General features: G+C 42.5%; 1 protein-coding gene across 4 annotated transcripts; it reads left to right on the plus strand.

Annotated features, from left to right (window-relative positions):
• Window positions 1-599: 599 nt before the first annotated feature.
• On the plus strand, window positions 600-18,520 carry FKBP9 (FKBP prolyl isomerase 9). 4 transcript variants are annotated; one of them, XM_035552578.2, is made up of 10 exons: window positions 600-1,199; window positions 4,899-5,044; window positions 5,233-5,422; window positions 6,128-6,273; window positions 7,386-7,575; window positions 9,754-9,899; window positions 11,185-11,371; window positions 13,274-13,419; window positions 15,016-15,179; window positions 16,887-18,520. In XM_035552578.2, the coding sequence occupies exons 1-10, from the start codon at window positions 943-945 to the stop codon at window positions 17,067-17,069; spliced, it is 1,755 nt and encodes a 584-aa protein (XP_035408471.1). In that variant the 5' UTR covers window positions 600-942; the 3' UTR covers window positions 17,070-18,520. The 4 variants fall into 4 exon arrangements, with proteins under 4 accessions (XP_035408471.1, XP_035408472.1, XP_035408469.1 ...); XM_035552579.2 differs by lacking the exon at window positions 16,887-18,520 and adding an exon at window positions 16,557-16,679 and having other exon boundaries at window positions 827-1,199; XM_035552576.2 differs by lacking the exon at window positions 600-1,199 and adding an exon at window positions 1,377-1,762.
• Window positions 18,521-21,964: the final 3,444 nt, after the last annotated feature.

The raw sequence follows: 21,964 nt of genomic DNA on the forward strand, positions 1-21,964 counted from the left end.
ACCCAAGTTCCTCGTTACCATGGCTTGCAAGATCAAGAAGATATGAAAAATGGGCAGTTGCCAGCCACCAGCGTTGATTGCTCCTGGCTTGTATCAGGAATAGTGTAGCCATCAGGACCAGGGAGGTGATCGTCCCCCTGTACTCTGCTCTGGTGAGGCCGCACCTTGAGTACTGTGTTCAGTTTTGGGCTCCTCAGTGCCAGAAGGACATCGAGGCCCTGGAGTGTGTCTAGAGAAAGGCTGCAGAGCTGCTGAAGTGCCTGGAACACAAGTCCTATGAGGAGCGGCTGAGAGAACTGGGGTTGTTTAGTCTGGAGAAGAGGAGGCTCAGGTGAGATCTCATTGCTGTCTACAGCTACCTGAAAGGAAGGTGTGGGGAGCTGGGGGTCAGCTTCTTCTCACAGATAACTAGTTATAGGACTAGAGGGAACGGCCTCAAGCTGTGCCAGGGGAAGTTCAGTTTGGAAATTAGGAGACATTTCTTCTCAGAAAGAGTAGTTGGGCATTGGAACGGGTTGCCCAAGGAGGTGGTGGAGTCACCGTCCCTGGGGATGTTCAAGGAAAGGTTGGACGTGGAGCTGAGGGACATGGTTTAGTGGGTGACATTGGTGGTAGGGGTACAGTTGGACCAGATGGTCTTGGCGGTCTTTCCCAACCTTTACGATTCTACACGCCAACCAAGCCCCCGGGCGAGGGGCTCCGCCATTCCCCGTGCCGCCACGTCGCACCGGGGCCACCATCCCCACAGCCTGGCCGCCCCTCGGCTGCTCCTCCCCCGCCGCGGGAGGGAGCATTCTGGGGGAAAGGGGCCGGCGGCATCCACGTCCGCAAGCCGTGCAGCGGCAGCGGGAGGCGGAGGAGAAGGAGGAGGAGGAGCGGAGCCTTCCCCTCACGGCCGTGTGCGCGCCGTGCCCCGCTTCCCCCCACCCCTCGCCGCCCTCCATGGCGGGGCCGGCGGCGCGGCGGGGCCCGGGCTGCGGCTCGCTGCTGCTGCTGCTGCCGGCGCTGCTGGTGAGCTGGGCGGCCTGCCAGGCTCCGCCGGTGCCCGCCGCCGCCGCCGAGCCGCCGTGGGACGGGGCCGACGTCCGCGTCGAGCGGCGCTTCGTGCCCGAGCGCTGCCCGCGGGCGGTGCGGCGGGGGGACTTCGTGCGCTACCACTACCTGGGCGCCTTCCCCGACGGCACCCGCTTCGACTCCAGGTGCGAGGGGCGCCGGGGACGGGACGGGGACGGGGACGGGGCCAAGGCGAGGCAGGTGTCCGAGGGACGGCAGGGGCCGGAGAGACGGGCCCGGGCCGCCGGGCAGCGGGGCAGAGAGCCCAGCGGCCGCCACCGTGTTAGTGTCACGGCTTGGTGCTGCTGGAGAGGAGACCGCCGGGGTGTCTGGGCAGGATGGAGAACAGGAGCCTGCGTCCCGTCACTGAGCCACTACGATCAGCGCTGTCCTGCCTCTTCTGCTATGTCCCGTCACAGAGCTCCTGCATGCAGCGATACCTGCCCGCTTCCTTCTGCCACGTCCCGTCACTGAGCCACTTCGTGCAGCACTATCCTGCCCGTTTCCTTCTGCTAAGTCTTGTCACCGAGCCACTGCAGGCAGCGCCATCCTGCCCCTTTCCTTCTGCTACGTCCTGTCATGGAGCTGCCCATTTCCTTCCATACCTCTCCTGTGGCCTTCCGAGGCTCAAACCTACCACAGAGCAAGAAACGAGGAGTCTTTACCAGAAGAAGAGTCCTGTCAGCAGTTCTTACTTAGAAGTAGTTGTGTAAGTTGCCTGTAAATGAGCGTGACCCATCTGCAGTGGAATGTCCTGCAGCCTTCCTCCTGTTATTTTGGGGTCAGGAAGCCCGAACAGTGGGATTGGGAGATTGTGAGGGGTGCTGGCACCGCTCAGTGCTTGTTTGTTTTCTCATTCGCTGCCACTGATCAAAGTGTTGCTCATGAAGGAAAAACAAACTAGATTTTCAGTAATCCTGCTAATCTTTCTTGCGCTGCAAGGGAAATCTCTAGCCTTAGGGAAATAGCTGTTCTCAGAGTAAAGCCAGCGCTTCCTCTTGGGCTGGCCCAGCTTCGGCATGCTGGTGGTGCCGCTTCACCAGCGCAGCTCCACACCAAGAGCAGGGTGCCACGGCTGGCGGCTCCGCTGGCATTGGTGCAGTCCCAGGGAAGAAGCCCGGTAAGGACAGTGCACTCCTTGGCAGCCGACCGTCTCGGAAAATCAGCCTTGGGTGCAGAACAGAGGATGCACAAAGGCAGCGTGCTCACTGCTCATTTAAAAAATATGTGACATTCTGGAAACCGGCCCCATGTGCAGAAATGTGTTTCTGATTTGTACAAGTACGCACTTAGCCTCCCTCACTGGTGTGCTGAGTTATGCCAGCAAAGTCCTGTGCTGAGGCTGGACACTTGACGGGGCTCGAGTTTAAGTCTGTGCACCTGGTAATTAGGCTGTGAATTATTTGGGTAGGGAATGGGCTGTGCAGAGCTGTACGTTTGTCACTTTGGGTTCTCTAAGTGTCAGTACTGCCAACTAGATGATAACGATGGTAGTCCAATCTAACCTGAGTACTTGTACAGCTATCTTCATTTCAAAAGGCTGTAAAAGTCGGCTATGGCCAGCTTGTCATTTTTTTCCTAGATGGCAGCTCATGTCGACAGACATTTTTGTTACTCAGTACCTGCGGGACTTTTTTTTTGGATTGATGACAGTGGTCTGTCATTTTAGGAGCTACTGGAAAATTTAGAGTTCTTGTGTTCTGTAGGTCAACTGAAGGCATCTTTTGGAATATTTGTCTTAAATTCTTTATCACTTAGCATACAAGTTAAAAATGTTCAATTTATACCTGAAATCAGCCTATTACAAAACCCATTTTTACTAGTTGTATTTGTTACTTGCTTTTTAAGTTTATGAAGGTGCTTCCCAGCATCAATGTAGTCAAACACTGGTGTGAAATTGGCCTTGAAAATACTTCAGGTGTTGAAGTGAGGGCAGGTTTACTTTGTTTCTTCTTCAACTGCTGAAAATGTTCTTGAGGCTTAAACTTTCCTTTCTCTACAGATAGTTCCAAACAGAAAGTAGAAATACTGCTCTTCTCAGTAACAGGCTGCTTACAAAGTCTTACTGATCACAACTGTTTCACATAATTAACTAATGTCCTTTATTCATTTCTTTTTATCAGTGTTTATATTTTTATTTCCATAGCCACAAAATCATTTGGATTTTTAAGTCTGAATCCAATTGCCTATGCATCTGCTGTTAATGTGGTAGATTCTGCTAATAGAAACGAACTGTGCTCAGCTTTAAGGAATCTGCAAAGTCAGTTGGTCAAAGCCGCAGGGTCCATTCACTGCTTTGTTCAGTTCTATGCTTTGCATCAACATTTTTTTTTAATTTTAGGTTTATTTTTAGAAAAAAAAAAGGAATACTTTTTTTACGATCATCCCAGATGTAGTGCCAAGCTTTGTCAATTGCTACAAAATACCACTTCTGAGGGTTTTGTAGAATGTTATTAATCTTAACATCTTGATTATGTTTTTGTATGTATAGCAGAGTTTTTCAGGAGCTTATTTAAATATTTTCCATCCTTGCCTGGGAGCGGGAATATTGGTGGAACAGAAAGTGACTGCTCTGTGTAGAGGGTTGTCTATTTTAAGTAAAATGTTTGCCAGAAGAAAATCATGGAGCAAACAGAGAGATCCCTCAGTGAAATATTTGAGGGATTTGGAGGCTCTGGGACTGTTAGGAGGCTCAGTGTGTTGTGGAAGTGATGTGCACAGTCTTGGAAGGAAAGTTTGACATCATTTCCCTAGTGATATCTAGCCACTGGCTGCTTTCCAGAGTGTTTCAGCAGGCAGCGGCAGAAGCCTTTTTTTTATTTTATTATTATTTTCCAATGTTGCCTTTTATCAGAAAAAAAGTCCTTTACATTGTAATAAGAATTTGAGAAAGTGGAAGCAGTGAACGCTTAGAAATAGGCACAAAGCTTCTGAAATGCATCCTGACATATGTTTATGCATTCCTCTAAGAAACGAGTAACAGCAGTAACTCAGGTGCAGCAGAGTGGGGTCATTGTGTGGCTTGAGGTGGTCAGAGGAACCACTTACGCCAACGCTGGTGTTATGTTGTGCTAACACTGCTGCTTTCAGTGCTCTGTGGAAAACTTTCATTAGCGTTTATGAATGATTTATTTTACCTTTCAAATGGGATTTATTTTGCCTTTCAGATGGGTAATCGCAGTAGAGAATCGTTTGATTGGATACACTGATTTTTGATCTGGCAAACTTGCTGTTTAAAGCACGCCTCTATTTTTTGGTATTTAGTTAAGTCTTAGGGAAATGAGAGCTGGGAACGTAGAGGAGAAAGTAGTTAACCAGTTGGCAAATCTCCCAGCTGTGACTCACAAAGGCACCTTTTCCCTTTCTTCTTCTGCCACTGTCACCAAGCATGATGTCTCATGCTGTAAAGCTTATTGATCTTGTGTATTTTGTTTTTTATTATCGGTATCAATAAGATAAGATCCTGTTGTGGGAGCAGCCATACTTTCATACCTTATAATAGCATTTACTTTTTCTCTTTTGTCTTTAATTTTCCAGTGCTGCTTATAGTACTAGAGCATGAATTAACCACGTGTAGTTACGGGCTGTGGGTGTCTGCAGGATGGATCACTGTTGCACACCACTAGATCACATTTCGGGTAGATGGTGGGCAGTGGACAGGAAGAGGGCTGACTTGGAGTTTCAGAAACACTTGGATTCAACCATTCATTCCCCTGGCAGCTGCCTCTGGATAGAGTTACGCTAACAAGGCAGGGAGGAGATGGGGTACAGTTAACCTCTCAAAAGCAGAAGCCATTAATGAATAAATGAGCCACTAACTTTTCTGCTTGCTTCTCCCTCCTTAGCTATGACAGGGGATCCACATTCAACGTGTTTGTGGGAAAAGGCCAGCTCATTGCTGGAATGGACAAAGCTCTGGTTGGCATGTGCGTGAACGAGCGGCGGTTCGTGAAAATTCCCCCCAAGCTCGCCTACGGGAATGAAGGCGTGTGTAAGTACAGCACCAGGCATCTGAATAGCTCCTTGTGCGGGTGATTGATGGACATACAGAGGGTTATAAACACAAAAAGGAAGGAGTCGTATCCCATGGATTGCTTTAGGGAATGTGCAGATTGATTCACTTCTTGCTGATGTCCTATAGAAAAAAGGAAGCAAACTCCCTTGTGTTTTGCTTTTCAGCTGGCGTGATACCCCCCAATGCTGTGCTCCATTTCGATGTGCTTCTGATAGATCTTTGGAATTCGGAGGATGAAGTGCAGGTTCAGACTTACTTTAAACCCGAGAAGTGCACTCGGACAGTCCAGGTGTCTGACTTCGTGCGATACCATTACAATGGGACATTCTTAGATGGGACCCTCTTTGATTCGAGGTGCGCAGCTGGGTTTTGTGTGCTTGTGTATTTTGGCAGGTGTCTGATTCACTTGAAACTGTCTTTTCCTCCCCCCTCTACTGTTATGGCAATTAGTGCTAATTGACCAGAAACACAATTTTCGCAGGAAATTAAAGCTAGCATCATATAAAAATCAGTAATTTATTCAGAAATTATGAGACAGCAGTACTGACTCAAACCAATAATAGTTATTTCTAGGTGGGTATTAGCAGCCCAGGTCTATTTTTTTAGTAGTATTTCATTCCCTGTATTTGTATTACTGTCTGTAATTAGTCAGCTAATAGTTTTTGTAACCACTGCAGCATAGCTATTCAATTCAGATACAAGCTTTATAAATTAAGCAGGCAGAGTTCTTAGAGACATTGAGCTATTAACACTTTCATACTGAGATATTAAGTTTATAGCCTGTGTATTTCATTGAAGTTCTGTGGAAAACGATGCTTTAATAACAGCTGCCATTATGTTTGTGAGTCATGTTATCAAAACCCCTGTAAGGTTTCTGAAGTAGCTAAGCACTCTGGAAAATGCTACTCAGCAAGACCTTGGCAATTCAATGAACCATATGTTGGGAGCAGCAAGTTGTGACATATCTTGTGCATAGTATGTGACTTTTGAGGATTATTGTTGTTCCTGCCTATGGCTTTACATTGCTTTTTTTGCTTGTTGTTGTTTTTTTGTTTTTAGCCATAATCGGATGAGAACTTACGATACCTATGTGGGAATTGGATGGCTGATCCCTGGTATGGACCAGGGTCTCTTGGGAATGTGTGTAGGAGAGAAGCGCATCATCACGATACCACCTTTCCTGGCATATGGAGAAGAAGGAGATGGTAAAAGTTACTCCTTTTTTATCCAGTACATCCATATTCTAAAACAAACCTGACCCTTGTGTATTTTAAATTCTTGGGCAACATTACTGCCAATTTCAGACAAATGGACCAAAGTGCTGGAAAGAGAGGTTAAAAATATATTATGTGGCTGATTATAAAATACCTTTTTTAAAATAGCATGAGCACTGAGTTGCTTAGTTGACATATATTTTTGATAAAAATAAAATGTAATTTCATTCAGAGAGTATCAACTGTGGTTAATAATGTCTCCAAAAAGTGGAAGTCGTGTGACTGCGTAATTCTTCCAGCGACTGCCACAGAGACCTGAAAACTTATATATAAAATTTAGTTCCACTTTTGTTCCTTTTTTGCAACAAATGCCCCAGTAATAGCTACAAGATGGATTACTAGTCGTATGAGACTGCCTTCAGGTCACATATAGAGGTTCCCATGTTAAATGAGGGGGCAGTTAGGTATAGTTTGGAATTCTTCCTTGCTTAAATTCTTGCTCTGCTCTAATGTTTAAGGATGTCTTGATGGTGTACAAAGTTTCACACCCCTTCATTACCATTTATTGTGATAAATCCACAAAGCTTTGTTATCTACAGAGATGATTGTTTTAAAAATTTGACAAGTTCTTGAGCTCATTGGTTCTCAGACAAAGCAATCCATATTATAATTTGTGTGTCAATGGAGAAGTATTTCTTCACTAAGGTACTTAATTTACCCTTCTTCAGCTTCCATCATGTGGTCTCTGGTTTTGGACAGGGTAGGAAGAGCAAATGTACCATGTTTGTATAGTGATGGATGTTTTACGCACTTTGATAAGTGTGTTGGTAGACTAAAACTTGCAGCTCAGGTGGACCTGGTGTACATTGACTAAGGTGGGCATTACTGAAGAGGCTTATTTTTGGTGAGGTAATGTCATCACAATAGGAACAGAATGAAATAATTGAATGGGAGAATTAAATGACAAACCCACACATAAAATAACTGACTAGAAAGAGATTACGCTAATTTGTTTTTGTTTTATTTTGTTCAGCAAAAATGTTTAAGCTCCTTTTAGAACACCTGGTCTGTTTTACCAATTTACTGCTCTGATATTCTTGTAGGTAAGGAGATCCCTGGCCAAGCTTCTCTAGTCTTTGATGTGGTTTTGCTAGATCTCCATAACCCTAAGGATGGTATTACTATTGAGAACCAGCAAGTACCTGAATCTTGTGAGCGGAGAAGCCAAACAGGAGACTTCCTCCGATACCATTACAATGGCACACTTTTGGATGGCACATTGTTTGATTCCAGGTAACCAAACTGTTCAGTACTGCAGATGCCATTTCTAGTTTGTCTTGTCTGTCCGGTTCATAATATACATAAATATAATTCTTTGCTACTCCTTCCTTGTGAGTGGAGCTGGAGTCTTCTCTTAGTAAAAAACTTACAAATCTTTTCAATATGGGAAGGAAGACAAAGGCCTATTTTGTTTTTTGACAGTGTTAGAGTCGCCATCTAGGGGTCATGATCCATCCTATGGAGCTATCTATGCTTTAGACGTGTGCTTGAATAGTCTTTGCCCCATTGAGTTTATCTGCCAAATAGGTAAAACTACTGAAGGGACAGAAAATAAATACGATTCCCATTTTACATCCTGAGAATTGTGGGTCACAATTCAGCAACAGGGTTTCTGTGATAAAGGAAGAAGGTTCACTGTCACTTCATATTCAAAGTGCTGTGGGTACATTAGCACCACGTGCAGAATTATATGATGAATAATCCCGTTGTAGCTTCCTGACTTTTTTTTTTTGCTCTTTAATGAAAAATACTTTATTTTACTACACCTGCTTTCAGAAAAGCTGTTATGAGTAGCTAACAAGAATTGAGAATGAGACACTGTAAAATGTTTTGCAAACTAAACTCAAAGCAGATTGTTTCATACTTCTACAGCTGCTTGAAGGTCAGGATCAGTTTGCAAACATCAGCTGAGTAGTATGCCATGTGTACAACTTTCTATGAGGAGGAGTCAGGGAATTGTATCTCAAATAATTGAACTCAGATGCAGTAAGGCTCACAGTCAGCCTTGATCTCCCCATTCAGTTGCCTTGCTTTGTGGGAGGGTAGAAAGCAGGAGGCCAGCCATCAGTGTAGATCTTAATTTACAGCTTATAAAAAATGTAAGTTAAGCACTTCTAGCTTATCCACAGTGCACCTGGCCGGAATGTTTCTCTTTTTGAGAAGTAAATGGGTGTTGTCTTTTCTGTTGTGATTAAAAAATTTTGAAAGTGGCTGTTGTATTTATATTAGGGTTGTTGTCAGTAAATAGTAATAAATGCTTTGTAGACAGTAGCCTCTTCATCATCCTAAAGAGCTGACAGTTGTTACGAGGTTTATTCCTTAGAGTGTCACGTCCTGGCTTCCTGCAGAATTTCCAAGAAAGCCCCGTGTCTAACAAGCCCGTAAAGAAATAGAGCAGCTAACAGTAGTTATTGAAAGCCTTGGAGCTGACCAAGAAAGAAATTGTCACTACTACAGGGAGCATGCCAAAAGCACAGCTAATGGCTGGGGTCAAGAACTCTAATAATCTTTTCTTTCATTTCTTTCTCTGCAACATTCAGCTGCAGAACAGATCCTGGGAAACTCAGCCAGGGCCATCTGAACTTAGACCAGTTCAGCAAGCCTCTGAATTAACTAAGGTTCAGTGCTGGTGTCATTCATTCCAAGAGCTACCTTGTAAAGATGAATTAAAACCTTTCTGCCTTCCTTTCTTTGTATTGTACCTTCATGTAACATGCCTTGAAGAAAGGCAGAAGGCAGACACATCCTTCTAATAAATGTCATCTGTTGTTGTAGGCTTGTTTTATTCTTACCTTAGGTGTTGAAGCAGATCCTTCAACCAACATTTTAAGTGATTGACATAGTTAAGAAGGGAGGGATAGTGTTGATACTGGTTTGTTGTCATGACTCATTTTAATGCTGTGCATCCCAGGAGAGCTTATTTATCCCACCTGCAGCTCGTAGCAGTTCAACTACATAGCTGTGGTTGCAAAATGAGGTAGGTGTCTCACAAAAATTACACTAAACTATATCTAGTTGATAAGCATGTATTAAAATAGAGTTAGGGCAGGGGAAAATTTAAAGGAGAAAATTAATTTTGTCAGCTACTTAAACTCAACAGAAATCATGCTGTAATAAAGTGTAGAAATAGGTGAGATTGTTTTGTCAATATGAAGTAGAAATGCATTTGCAAACAAGCTGTTCCCTAGCCAGGGTCCCAGTATTGGTTGATAAATGACGCATATGCATCAATGACTGATGAAACGTGGTGGCCTAGGTACATCGAACATGGTGATTGCATTGTGCCTCTCTGGTGACAGCTAATGACCATGTGCTTGACCTTAATTGGTTTAAGAATTGTGTTGCAAGATTGCAAAATTCTGTGCTTTCTGGAGCATGGGCCACTGCTAAAAAGAAAATATTTTTCCACAGCTACTCACGAAATCGTACGTATGACACCTATGTCGGGAAGGGTTATGTGATTGCTGGGATGGATGAAGGTTTGCTAGGTGTGTGCACTGGTGAAAAGAGAAGAATAATAATCCCTCCTCATCTTGGGTATGGAGAAGAAGGAAGAGGTGAGCTTGGCTTTTCATTCAAGGCTTACATAATTAATGATGTTTCCTTTGCTGTTCAGTGCAGTTTTATGTAGTTAAAATACATAAAGTATTTGTTCCACTTTTTTGGCATTTGAAAGGTCTATGAATTAGTTCATTATTTTGTGGGCACACAACTAACAGGATTACACCCAGAATGTGCAAAATTATTTTAATTAGCTAATAGGCAGGACAATAGGAATACAGGACAGTTTCTCATGTAATTGGTGACCTGAAATCATTTGGATAATTAGTATTTCAAGCAGACTGGTAGTTGATGACCTGAAATCATTTGGATAATCAGTGTTGCAGACGGACTGGTACTTGGATGCCAGGAACTCTGCGGTGTGACCTTCCTTCCTGTGTATCTTAACAAGTGCTGTACGCTAAAGGAATTCATTGTGTTAAGTTTTCTTCCCCGTTCCTTCCACAGCCACAGGTTTTGTGGACTCCTAAGCCGCCTCTGTAAACAGTGGATGCATGTAACAGCAAAGTATCTGTGTATGTATAACATACAATTAAAATTCCTTTGGGAAGACTCATTAATACCTAAAAAGATTGCAGTGAGAGGTTGAAATACGATAACACTTCTAGCCAATCACAGTTTTGTGGTTGGTGTTTCCAAAGGTACCTCTGGGGTTGTTATTTGGAAAAAGTGACTTAGAAGAGAAGCCTCTCTTCTGTGGATGCAAATTCTGTGCTGTTGATTTGGGAATTAAGACTTCTCTACCAACAAAATCCATTGCTGTCTCTGGATGTGTCTGGCATTGCTGGTAATGCAATTGCACATTATCCTGGGAAGTGGGGGGAAGAAGTTGCTTGCTATCAGGACATATTAGGAAAATGTAACTTTTAAGACACAATGGCATTCCTTGAAGCACGAGAAGTCCTAAAGAATTCTGACGATCGATAATGAATTGGTACATGAAACAACAGTCAGTCATTTAGGGTGGTCACAGAAAGTACATGCTTGTTGCTTCATTTCTGCCTAATTCTCCAATTCAGAATAATGGAAATTTTTCCTTCACTATGGAACTGAGTGCATGTTCAAGGCTTTTCCACTAGTTCTCTGTCCTACACTGGATGCAGCTTGCAGCTGTTCCATATAGCAGAGGTGCAATCCTTTAGTTCTGAACAAGAAGAGCAAGATGACTCAGTAGAGGACATAGTGGGAATTTATATTCCTACTGGGTACAGTATGTGGTCATCATAAGCCCTTTTGGGTACCATTTCTTTTTCTACTTGTCCTAATTTGTTTCCTATTTAGGAAAGATTCCAGGATCTGCAGTGCTGGTCTTTGACATACACGTGGTTGACTTCCACAACCCCTCAGACTCGGTCAGCATTACTGTCAACTACAAACCTTCCAACTGCACCGTGTTGAGTAAGAAAGGAGATTACCTGAAATATCACTACAACGCTTCACTCCTGGATGGTACTTTGCTAGACTCAACGTAAGTATGTTATGTGTTAAAGAAAATGCCCCCTGCAGCTGTGAAGGCAGAATGAATAGCATACAAAGCAGGCTGGAAGAGAGTAAAGGATTTTTAATTAAAAAATTGAGCATTTATTTAGAATGTGGTTTTCTTTTTATGTCTGTTTGTCTAAGATGTGTAGGAAGAGGAAAAGAAAGACCGTTTCTCATAGAGAGAGAACCAGGAACATAGAGGATGTAGGAATGTGTTGAAAAGAACATAAACACTACAAGCAGAGTGATGAAACAGGTTGTCTGCATGGCATTTTGTTCAAATGGGCTAATTCAGGAATCCGGGCAGTCATAACAGAGTGACACACAGGGCTCTGTGCGAATGAACTAAGTATGTTCAGTTTCATGGGTAGGATTTGCACCCTGCTGATTCAGTGCTCCTGAGAGAGGTTTGAGAAGCACTCAGCGTGATCTTGCTAAAGCCAGCTTGAGTGCATTGTACAGTAAGTGGTCGCCATCAGGTCTGTCCCACACATGGGTGCTGATTTCCCTGTCCTGTACTGTTGCAGTACAGTGTCAGCGTGGAGAAATCATCAGGTTGGTTATGCCTGTGATGATAATATTCCTCTTCCTCCTTCCTGTTGACAGTAGGTTTATGAGGAAGTCAGGGACTGCTCTGGTCTGTCTCATATCCAACTAAAGCAAATCCACAGCACTGTTTGCTGCAGCTACAATACTTTCGCTAGCTTGTTTTTCTGTTTTCATATTTTGCATAGCGTTAGTCATCTAAATAATATTTTATTTTTGGAATGGTAGTTGGAGAAAGCTATTTTTAAACAGGTTATAATTAATACAGGAAGCAGCTCGATTTTCACAGTGCACAGAATAGCTTGCAGAACTGAAAAGCTGGCTTACGTCGAAGCACATGATGTTATACTGTAGTCAGGTATGTATACAAGTAATGTGTTCAGCTTCAAAACACCTTTTATATGGCAGAAATGCTCAATTCTCATTTTGTAGAAGGAACCAAGGGATGCTGAGACTGTCTTATCAAAAGCAGTTTAGAGAGCATCAAAGATAACGAATCTTGTACTTCTAATTTTAAGGCTGGTCTCCTATCCACTGAATTGTTTTCTTTGCAAATAATACTCTGTTGTACAGGCATGTCCTGCAGTGGTACAGCCAAGCCAAATAGTCAAAGACAGGAAGCTGACAGAAGAAAAGGTTCTGCTGTTGTGGTGCATACCACGTACTAAGTCTTAACATAGCACTGTTCTTTTAGAGTCACAATATGTGCTTAACTTCTGGGTTTTTAACTCTTGATAATTTATAATTTTAGAACTGAGCTACCAGCAGCAAGGTATAATTCAAAAAATAATATGGTTAGGTAACAGTGATATTCTTCCCAGCTGTCGTGATAATTCACTCATCATAGTGAATGATTAACATTAAAGGAATGGCTGATCCATGTGAATGCATCCAAATCCTCATAGGTTTGTAGTTCTGGGACATCTGGAAAAACTCTAGATCTAGATCATCTGGAAAAACTTTAGATCTGCTAAAAATCCCAACTTGGTTGAGTTGAAAATACTTGAAATGCAAAAGCTCTTGTTTAGAGATAAACTGCTTTGGGGATTTAATTGGCAGGATTAATGATTCTAAGTGGATTTCATTCAAGTAACATATAATTAATACCAGATGACTTGTCAACAGTAGGGATACTTCTGTTTTGTGTTGTCTCTATATTGCTACCATGAGAACAACTTCAGGTAACTGCTGGGTAGAACATTGGGCATGAAGTTGATTCTGGGCAATGACAGAACGCTAACTAGAACTGCTCCTTATGTGGTAATTTTGAACAACAGAAACTCTCTGTAGTATGTTGAGTTGTGTTTTTTTTTTTTTTTTTTTTTTTTTTCCCCTCCCTCAGACACAGTCTAGGCAGGACCTACAATATAGTCCTGGGATCTGGACAGGTGGTGGTGGGGATGGACATGGGCCTTCAAGATATGTGTGTTGGAGAACGACGCACCGTCGTTATTCCACCTCATCTTGGTTATGGGGAAGATGGAGTGGGTAAGTAAGTGCAGTAACCTACTGCACATCCACTTAGCGTCTCTGGAGCAGCTGAAGTGCATGTATGCAGGTTGTGCTACTTGCTGTGCATTAGGATAAAAGGCGAGTATCTCTTATCTGATTGAATATTATTTTTTAGAGTTTATTTTATTATTTTAGACAGTCCTCCCATTCCCCAGTGAAATGAACATACTGTCTGTGTTGCATTTCAAGTCATATTACTACTGTGGCCAGTATAAAGATTTACCCAGTACTAAAGGGAACACATGCCCCAGTGATGCTGCTTTGTCAAAGCGGAATGCTCCAGACACTCTGGTGTTGCAGAGGGATGTAAACACAGTTCTCACTAATAGGGAATGGGGTACTCGCTCGTCAACATACAATATGTTATGCAGGAAACAAAACTGAAAGGAACAGTTCAGCTCTAATTTGTTAGAAAATTCAAGGAACACTCAAAATTCAGAAACTACATAATTTGAATGTAAGATGTGAAACTGTTTACCACTGCTGTTGAAACCCCAGCAATAATACATTTAAGGCAGCTAGGGAATCCCTGTTTCAGAACATTGAGGCTTATCAATTTTTAACGACAAAGGTAACAATAATTAAAAAGAACAGTATAAAAGGGACAAGAACTTTCATATCCCAGTATATATGGTTTTTGTTGGCCTTCTGAGTTAAAGACTTGAGGGAAAGGAGTCTATCGTGAGATCACCAGGATCAATAAGCTCTGGTTTAATACGGAAATGGTTGCATAAGTTGTAAGCTTGAATACCCCCAGAGCAGTTTGTATTTGACAAAGACTGTCAGACATCACACGTCAAATTTAATGGAGAATTAATTTGTGATAAGAGATAAAGAAGCATTTTCACTTGTACCTGGTTTCCAAAAGAATTATGAATGAAAAATTATGACTATTAGGAATATGCAGCATTTTACACCATTGTATAAAAACATGTGATTATAAATAAGAAATTGAAAATTTCATCATAAAATGGGAAAAAAAAAGTTATGTTAAAAAAACATTATGAATATAGCAGTGATAGGTATTTGGGATCATACAAATTGCAGTTGATAATCCATGGTCTGAAACATTACATGATTGTTACTGTTTTGGTATATGCACACAAATCTGAAGACTTTGATTGTTTCTTGTTTGCTGCTGGACAGAAGTTAGAGGTGACCTCCATTCAACTTTTTCAAGTATAAATTAAACTCCTTCTGTGGTTTCATTGAAGTAATATACCTAGCAGTTACAATACCGTTGAGTCTGTCAGTACCACCTGGATATACAGTGTATTGTCAAGATAAAGGAAAATTAATTAATTCCCACAGTTTTTGCTTTATAAGTAAAAAAAAAATTAAAAAATAAAAAAATAACAGATGCAGTTTTATTATGAACTCCTCCTTTATGTTATGTTCACCTCTGCTGAAGGGAACAGAAAGGTTTGGTGAGCTTGGAATCCCAGGGCTTTGGGATCATAGTACAGAAGCAGCCATTGGAGCTGGAAGAGAAATATTATTATGGACTTAAAGGAAATGTACTCTTCAATGTAAGTGAGGATAAATACCTCTCTTTGCCATTTGTTGTGACAGAAGGAGAAGTGCCTGGTAGTGCTGTGTTAGTTTTTGATATTGAACTGCTGGAGCTGGTGTCTGGCTTGCCTGAAGGATACATGTTTGTATGGAACGGTGAAGTCTCTCCCAATCTTTTTGAAGAAATAGACCAGAATCACGATGGAGAGGTTCTTTTGGAGGAGGTAAGCTAAGCTAAGTGAAAACACTTCCAGTGGTTTTCTCCTTATTGCCATCACCAAGGTAGTCAGGTATTGAAGAATGCAGTCTATCTTTGCTTCGCTTCGCTTGTCTTCTTTCACGTGATGATGGTTGTCAAGGTAACAGGAAGCCAGAGTGTCTGTTAAAATACATTTAATTAGCGTCAGAGAAGTGGAAAGAAAAAAATACAAGAATGGCCATACTACTTAAGACTGTTTACTGTTGTGGTCTCCTGCTGTGGTCAACAGCAGATCCGTAGGAACAGGCATAAGAAGTAAAGTTAGTGTTCAGTGATCCTTCACTGCATCAGCCTTCACAGTGTCTGCTGATGGGAGGTTTATGGTGAATTCTTGATCCAAAGTGTACCAGTGTATCCAGGAGCTGTCTGTTCCCTTCTGGAACCTCCAAAGGTGAATTGTGTGCTGTGTGAACGAGTCCTTCCCCCTCCTTGCTTGTGCTACAAGTCTCTGGTGTGAGAATGCCTCTGGGGGCCCTAATGGAAACTCACTTTCCTTTGCCACGCCGCCTTGTATTATATAAATCTCTCTGAGGTTTTCCTTTGTGTTTTCTCTTAACTGAGTCTGTATTTTTTTTTAATTTTATTTTTTATTATTCTCTTCAGTCTTCTTTGTTGCATTTATGTCTTTATGTTTTGTGTCCTTCCCTGTTGGAGCAGTGCTGCATGCAGCACTCATGGCGCAGGCTGTGGACCTGTGAAATAGCATGAGATGACTTTCAGCATTTTAACAAACTGATGGGGTTAAATTGAAACCTTATTTCTCCTCTTCTTGGCACTCTCTTCCACCTTTTTATTTTCCTTCTTTCTCCATCTTCTCTCCCTTGTGTTTATTTTCATTTCTGCCTTTGCAGAGGAGAAAAGAGTTTATCAGTCCAGAGAACAAATGAGGTGGGATGTTGATATCCATATATCTAGTGAGGAGGGGAAGGAGGGGAGCCAGGGCGATGGGAGAGGGTGCTTGGCCTAAAAAGTGTAAATGAATGTCAAAAATATCTCTCGTTGCTGAAGCTTATTTAACAAGTAGGGCCGTAGATCACAGCAATTGGAAGAACTGTGTTTGATTGTGGGCTTTTTGTTTATGCTAAGCCACCAGCATGACTTCTGTCAGATGTTGTCTAATCACCTTGAGTAACATCTTCGTATGTATCAGGAAAAGGATTTTTAGGGAAAACTAACCTTGCGACCTGACAACCTTTTCATCCCTCATCACCCCATCAAAGTTACGGGAATTGAATGAAAGGCATAATGCCTGAAGCCACTTTAACAAATCTGATGGTATACTGATGCTTCCAGTCTCATTCCTGTGTTTCATTTTTTTTTCTTGTGTGTTACTTCTTCTAAGACGCAGGTAGAGCCTGTATTACGATGTGAACTTCTTGTATCAGCATGCAGAATTATCCTCCCTCTTTCCATGTACGTGGTCCTAAGTCACTCAACTTATCTTCCGTAAATTATCAAAAAAAAAACCCACCCTAAATTATGAGAAATCAATTTTCTTAATACGGGTCCAGAACCCACTGGAATAAATGAGGAACTTCTTGCTGAGCTCCACATAGTGTGATTTAACTTCATGTGTCTGTCCTAATTAGCTTAAATTAAGTTGTAAGAATTCTCTCTTCAGTTCTAAATGTCTGTTGCATTGTGAGCTGTTTTCTCCTCCTTTCCCATGCAGTTTTCAGAATATATTCAAGCTCAAGTTGATTCCGGCAAAGGAAAACTAGCTCCTGGTTTTGATTTTGAAAAGATTGTTAAAAATATGTTCACCAATCAGGACCGGGATGGAAATGGTAAAGTTACCGCTGAAGAATTCAAGTTGAAAGACCAGGAGGCCAAAGAGGAACATGATGAACTGTAAAGCTATGAAGAGCAAAGAGCACTGAGCTGACCTACTCCTAGGATGCATGTACTGGAAAGGGTTTAAGCAAGCATATTTCTGAAAGGTTAGCACTCAGCCTGTGTGTGCCCATGCATGTGTTGGGTAGACTGTTAAAATAGGAAGAGATTTTCAGTTGGAATTGTCAGGTGTATGTAAAAATAAAAAACAGCAGTAAGTGCCTTAAGACAGGATGTATAAACTGATAGAGTGTACTGCCAGACACATCATGAAGCATGTGGTCTGTTTTTATGTTAAAGATTAGAAATCATCATTGAACACTACACAGTCACTTGGATGGGTGGCAGGGAGAAAACTAGAGAGTGCTTTTAAAAGAGTTTTAAGAAACCTTCTGTATCTGAAGTATTTCTGCAGCAGAACAAACCAGAAAATATCCCCCATGAAAATAACCTGTCAAAATTGTCAGCAGTTGATCCCAGTTCCTTTCAGAAGGCACGAGCACTCTTTCCAGTAATGGAACAAACTCATAGGAATATTTGCCAGCAGGAGCCCTTGATTTACAAATAGCAGAACATGTAAATGATAGCCATGCCATTGCAAAATTTCCATAAGCTGTGAATTAAACAGGCCTGGAATTGTAACCATGTATGCGTTGGGTTTTTACTTTATGAAATGAGTTTGCTACCATCTGTATATATTCAATTAATAACCTTGACTCTTGCTGGCCTGTTAAAACAGTGTTTATTTAGATCAGTGATTCCCAAACCTTTATAGTTGCAACCTTATTTATAGTTTTGTTAGACTTTAAATATTAATATTACAGGGTCCAAATACTGTCATAAATACTGGATACAATTGATTTTACGTTGGGCTTCTGTCTCCTATTTTGGGAATTGTTAGACTAAGGAGTTACTTAGAGCTTATGCAGCAGAGCAGTCTGGCATGGTGAACAAACAAAAAGACAGTGATAAAATCAAGAAACAGACTCAGCTGTTTACACCTGCGAATGTTCTGGCATATCCCTCCCTCGATACAAAATGAGTCCTGGGAGTGCTGTTTAGATTATGTGAACTCTTGATAAAATCACCAATTAAATCTATAAATGTAGGAAGCTGTTTAATAGAAAAATATGCTAAATAGTCATGTTTCTGGAAAGCTCTATGATCCCCCCTCAGTACACTACATGTAAAGAGCACAAATACGTATAGAGCAACACTGTCAAAGACAAGTAGAAAGGGAGTTGTGTTTCCTTATATGCTTTGTGTCTAGTTTCTTGCTTTTCTTCATCTGTACATGTGGGTTATAAGCTCCCTGAGATGCTCTTTAAAAACTGATACTTCAGTTGGGTGAAAACATTTTATACTGATTTTTAATACAGTTGTTATAGAAAATGCAGAAAACTATTTTTTGGGTTTGATACCATTAAATGTTGGATAACTGATCTTTTTGTTAAATAAAATGTTGATCAATTACATTTTCTTCTTGGCATTTTGATGGGTGGGAAACAGACCAGAAACATATACCCTTCATTGCCTCGAGATCAACTCCCCTTGTCCTTATGGGGGATTTCAACTTGCCAGATGTCAACTGTGATCACCACACGGCTGACACGAGCAAGTCCGGGAGGTTCATAAAGCACCTAGATGATAACTTCTTGGTGCAGGTGCTAAGAGAGCCAACTAGGAAAGGTGCCCTCCTAGATCTGTTGCTGGAGAACAGAGAGGGTCTTGTGGGAGACGTGGCAATTGGCGGCCGTCTTGGTCATAGTGACCATGAAGTGGTTGAGTTTAGAATTTATGGTGACAGAAGGAAAACTGTCACCAAAACTTCAGCCCTGGATATGGGGAAAGCAGACTTCAGGCTGCTCAGGGAGCTAGTCAGCAAGGTCCCCTGAGAAACTGCTTTTGAAGGCATTGGCGTCCATCAGTGCTGGTCAGTCTTTAAGCACTGCCTCCTAAAAGCACAAGATCAGGCGATTCCAAAATATCGGAAGTCAGGCAAGCGGGGCAGAAGGCCGGCCTGGCTGACCAGGAATCTTCTACTGGAGCTTAGGCGAAAAAAGAAAGTGTACGGCTGCTGGAAGGAGGGTCAGGTGACGAGGAAGGAATACAGGGATGCTGTTTGTGTTTGTAGGGAGCAAATTTGTGTGGCCAAAGCCCAACTAGAGTTGAAGCTGGCCATGTCTGTGGGAGACAATAAAAAAGGTTTTTTTAGATATGTGAACAGAAAAAGGAGAACCAAAGAAAACATAGGTCCACTACTAGATGGGGAGGGTCTCCTCACAGACAATGACATAGGCAAAGCAGAGACGTTTAACGCCTTCTTCGCCTCTGTCTTCAACACTGATGATGGTCTTCGGGACCCAGGGTACCCAGAGCTGGAGGACCATGACGGTGGGAATGACAAACTCCCAACCGACCCTGAACGTGTGCGGGATTTGCTGCTCCACCTGGATCCATACAAGTCCATGGGTCCGGATGGGATTCATCCCAGGGTGCTTAAAGAGCTGGCTGACGTCATCGCGGGACATCTCTCAATTATTTTTCAACGATCTTGGGAATCTGGAGAGGTCCCAGTGGACTGGAAGCTGGCAAATGTTGTGCCAATTTTCAAGAAGGGTAAGAAAGAAGACCCTAGCAATTACAGGCCTGTCAGTCTCACGTCAGTGCCTGGTAAAATTATGGAGAGGATGATCCTTGAAGTTATCGAAGCGCACCTGGGGGACAATGCAGTCATTGGTCCCAGCCAGCATGGGTTCATGAGGGGTAGGTCCTGCGTAACAAATTTGATTTCCTTTTATGATAAGATCACCCATCTAGTCGATCAAGGGAAACCAGCTGATGTGATCTTTTTGGACTTCAGCAAAGCTTTTGACACGGTTTCCCATAGGATCCTACTGGACAAAATGTCCAGCATACAGCTAAACAAAAACGTCATAAAATGGGTGAGCAATTGTCTGATGGGCAGGGCTCAAAGGGTTGTGGTAAATGGGGCCACATCTGGCTGGTGGATGGTCACTAGTGGGGTCCCTCAAGGCTCCATTTTAGGGCCAGTCCTCTTCAATGTTTTTCATAAATGATTTGGATGTAGGACTAGAAGGTGTTTTGAGCAAATTTGCTGACGACACCAAACTTGGAGGAGTTGTGGACTCGGATGAGAGTGGAAAGGCCTTGCAGAGAGATCTGGACAGATTGGAGAGCTGGGCGATCACCAACCACATGAAGTTTAACAAAAGCAAGTGCCGGGTCCTGTACCTGGGACGGGGCAACCCTGGCTGTACGTACAGACTGGGCGATGAGACGCTGGAGAGCAGCCCTGCACAGAAGGATCTGGGGATTGTGGTTGACAGCAAGTTGAATATGAGCCAGCACTGTGCCCTGGCAGCCAGGAGGGCCAACCGTATCCTGGAATGCATCAAGCACGGCATTGCTAGTCGGTCGAGGGAAGGGATTGTCCCGCTCTACTCTGCGCTGGTGCGGCCTCACCTCGAGTACTGTGTGCAGTTCTGGGCACCACAGTACAGAAAGGACATTAAACTATTGGAGAGTGTCCAGAGGAGGGCGAACATGGTTCTTCACCCATAAAGGGTGAAGCACACTGGAACAGGCTCCCCAGTGAAGTAGTCACTGCACCAAGCCTGTCTGAATTTAAGAAGCGATTGGCCTGTGCACTTAGTCACATGGTCTAAACTTTTGGGCAGACCTGTGTGGTGCCAGGATTTGGACTTGATGATCCTTATGGGTCCCTTCCAACTTGGGATATTCTATGATTCTATGATTCATGCAGCACCATTCTTGTGCACACATGTCATCTTATGTTCAAATCACTATTAATCTTTGAGAAAAAACAAAACAAAACAAAACATTTTACATTAAGATTATTTGATTCAAAGCAATTGAAAATAAACCACGAGAAGATTTTGGTTTTGTGCTTCACACAAGTGAAGTAAAATCAATTCTTCAGCCTTACTTCCCTAAATTAACCATCGCATACTGACATCATCACTTTTGATAGCTGGGCAGGTGATCTTTCTCTAGGCTGGGGCGTCTGAGTTTCTCATCTAATGAAGTTGGCTTACAAACATGAGGAACAACAACGCTTCATTCCTTAGGCTCGTGAAAGCAAACTCATTGTGCTTTGTATCCGAGGTTTGATGTTTTCACTTCTATAGCTCCAGAACAGCATGTATTACACATAAAATGCTGGAAGCCTGATCTGCTTTGGGACTAGCATCAGCTCCTTATACCACATGAAAACACTGTGGAAATCAGTGGATGGCAATGGAAATCCAAGTGTTTATTACCTCCTTAGAAGTGTCGACATCTTTGAAAGCAGGTTTCTCAGAAGACTTGAATAAAATGCTCCCCTTGGTTTAAATTTGAAGTAGGTTGGTCACTTGTTGCTATAGCTCAGATGTATTGCTTCTGCACATTTATGGAGCTGATGGGGCTGGAAGCAAGTTCTAATTGCTGCTAGAAGCAGTTCCCCAAAATGTGGAAACAACCCCTCATTCTGTTCTCATACATACCCTGAACAGACAAGCATGTGTTCTGTGTATGAAAAATTGTTTTATTGGAGAAAATCTTAGTGACTGGGTCTTTCTGCATTAGAGGATCATTGCAGATGCTTCCTTGGAGGTGATCTGAAGAGTTCCTAGTGAACAGCAGATTTGTCCTGGAGGGCAGACAGAGTACAAAGAGCAGCACTACACAGAAGTACAGTCAGCTGGTAATCCCTAAAGTTGCTGCACTGGTTTTCTTCAGAAGCACTCAGCAGTGACGGTGTAACAGGTCTGACTTCACTGCCTCTGGGTAGGGTAAGTCCAAGGAGAGAAATTCTCATTCCATTGTTTCTTAGGCCTTCATAAACATGGTTTGTGATCTGCCTAAATAATGTTTTTCTGTCAAGAGAAAGTT

This window comes from Cygnus atratus, chromosome 2 (genome assembly GCF_013377495.2).
Source record: "Cygnus atratus isolate AKBS03 ecotype Queensland, Australia chromosome 2, CAtr_DNAZoo_HiC_assembly, whole genome shotgun sequence".
Classification (NCBI taxonomy): Eukaryota; Metazoa; Chordata; class Aves; order Anseriformes; family Anatidae; genus Cygnus; species Cygnus atratus.